Genomic DNA, 2268 nt, shown 5'->3' on the forward strand with positions numbered 1-2268 from the left:
CTGCTATCAGTGCGGCTGGACCCTGCCAATGGCGGAGCCATGCTCCAGCGGTTGCCATAGCGACCGCGGCCGGCAGAGCCCAAAGAGGCGGTGACGTCACTGCGTGAGCAAGTGCCGAGGCCGCATCCTCCAGTTAGCAGGGCCCCAGGGTACCGAGGGCAGCGTTGTGGGTGAGGGACGAGCCGCCCCTGCCTGCAGGCCCCCCACCGACGACACCTCCCCGTGACAGCAGCCCCCGAGGAGCCCAGCAGTGCCAGCTCCGGAAAGCCACGGCCAAGAGCGCTGACGCAGCATCTGCAGAACCGCCCTGGTCCCAAGCCACGCGTCAGCGGGCAGACAGTCGCCTTCGCGTTACCTGCACGCGTTTTAAGTCCCTGGGAATTTCCAAGAGCCCTCGCAGAAGGCTGTTGCATTGGCCAGCTCCGAGGACAAGGACCGAGCCGGACACGTTGGGCTTGTCTGCAGCCTCAGGTGAGGCCTCCATGTCGCGTGGCACCCTGGATCCTTTCTGGGAGTCCCGACGCAGCGCCGGAGAGCAGCGGGCATACTGCTGCCTCCGCGAGCTGGGCAAGATGCTGTTTGGCGTGAAGGACATTGCATTACTGGAGCACGGCTGCAAGGCCCTGGAGGTGGACAGTTACAAGTCCCTGATGATCTTGGGCGTCCCGGAAGACTGCAATCACGAGGAATTTGAGGAGACCATCCGGGGCCCCCTGAAGCCTCTGGGCCAGTTCGAAGTGGCCGGCAAGGCCTTTCTGGAAGAAGATAAGACCAAGGCTGCCATCATCAGACTGGCAGAGGACATCAATTACGCCCTGATCCCCAGGGAGATCAAGGGCAAGGGCGGGGTCTGGAGAGTGGTCTACATGCCCCGGAAGCAGGACGTCGAATTCCTCACCAAGCTCAACCTCTTCCTCCAGAGCGAGGGCAGGACCGTGGAGGACGTGGCCCGGGTCCTCAGGCAGGAACTGTGGCCGGGAACGGCGGGGCCCAGCGGGCTGCCCGCGAGAAGGTTCTGTGTGCCCGGGCCGGGGGCCGAGCCGGGGGCCGAGGCCGCCGCTGGGGTGGACGGCGGGCCCCCTCTGGACTCCACCGAGGAGGGCGAGGCTGGAAACGGCGGCAAGAAAGGCAAGCGGAAGTACAAGAAGAACCGTAGGCGGCGCCATGCAACTGACAAGAAGCTGTGAGGTGACGTGGGGTGGGCGTGGCCACGTGTGAGTGAGTGAGGGTGGTGGCATTTGAGTGGGTGTGGGTGATGTCTGTGTGAGGATGTGTACCGTTGGAGCAAGTTGGGGGAGTGCCACTATGAGTACGAGTGAGGAAGAGTATTACTGAACTGAGTGGGTAACGTTTGAGCAACAGTGGGTATCACCTGAGTAAGCATGGGTGACATCTTGACTACTGTGCATGAGGGTGGTGTTCTTATCCTGGCTAACTTGTGGGTGACCTCTGAGTGGATGTGGTTAGCATCCGGTCGAGTGTGGGCCATTCATTCATTCATTCAATAAGGTATTTATTGCACACGTGTGTGTTCCAGGCACTGTTCTAGGAGCTGGAAATGCAGCAAAAACCCCCACCTTCCTGACGTTCATATGAAGTGGGTAACATTTGGGTTACTTGAATACATCAGGGAGAGCGTGGGTACCATCTGAGCAAACATTGCACCTGAGTAAGCGTCACTTCCGGTTGGGTGTGCGTAGTCATGGAGTCGTGGAACACATAGGAGCTACAGGCCCTGCGTTAGCCCTTGGGGATACAAAGGGAATGAAACAGACCCAAATCCTTGCCCTCGTGGGACGTGTATTACACATTTGAGTAGGTGTGGGTAGCATTTGAGTTACTTAAGTGCAAGGGGCATAGGTACCATTTCAACGTGTGAGTAACATTTGAGTATGAATGAGTTCGAGTTGCTGATGGTTGAGTAGTTGTGGGTAACATTTGAGCTTGTGGAGGTAATGCCTGAGTATGTGGGTGGGTATTACTGGAGTGGGTGAGGGGAACGTCTAAGTGAGTTGTTGTTGTTAGGTGCCGTGGGGTCGCTTCCGACTCAGCGACCCCATGTACAACAGAAAGAAACCTTGCCGGGTCCTGCGTCATCCTCACAATTTTTCCTGTGCTTGAACCCATTCTTGCAGCCACTGTGTCAATAATCCTTCTTGTTGAAGGTCTTTTTTTTTTTTTTTTCCTGACCCTCTACTTTACCAAGCATGGCGTCCTTCTCCAGGGACTAGTCCCTTCTGATAACATGTCCAAGTATCTGAGACGAAG

At 57.3% G+C, this 2268-nt stretch overlaps 1 protein-coding gene across 1 annotated transcript; it reads left to right on the forward strand.

The window, feature by feature from the left end:
* Positions 1 to 572: 572 nt before the first annotated feature.
* PNMA8C (PNMA family member 8C) lies at positions 573 to 1187 on the forward strand. The gene has a single exon (XM_042781283.1). It carries the CDS (start codon positions 573 to 575, stop codon positions 1185 to 1187), a length of 615 nt encoding a protein of 204 aa, XP_042637217.1.
* The last annotated feature ends 1081 nt before the right edge of the window (positions 1188 to 2268 follow it).

Source organism: Orycteropus afer, unplaced genomic scaffold (genome assembly GCF_000298275.1).
Source record: "Orycteropus afer afer isolate SDZICR_OR568_19922 unplaced genomic scaffold, OryAfe1.0 scaffold00099, whole genome shotgun sequence".
Taxonomy (NCBI): domain Eukaryota; kingdom Metazoa; phylum Chordata; class Mammalia; order Tubulidentata; family Orycteropodidae; genus Orycteropus; species Orycteropus afer.

Bases quoted from the DNA above. Each gene is read 5' to 3' on its own strand.
- PNMA8C (XM_042781283.1), top strand. From the start codon at position 573: ATGCTGTTTGGCGTGAAGGACATTGCATTACTGGAGCACGGCTGCAAG.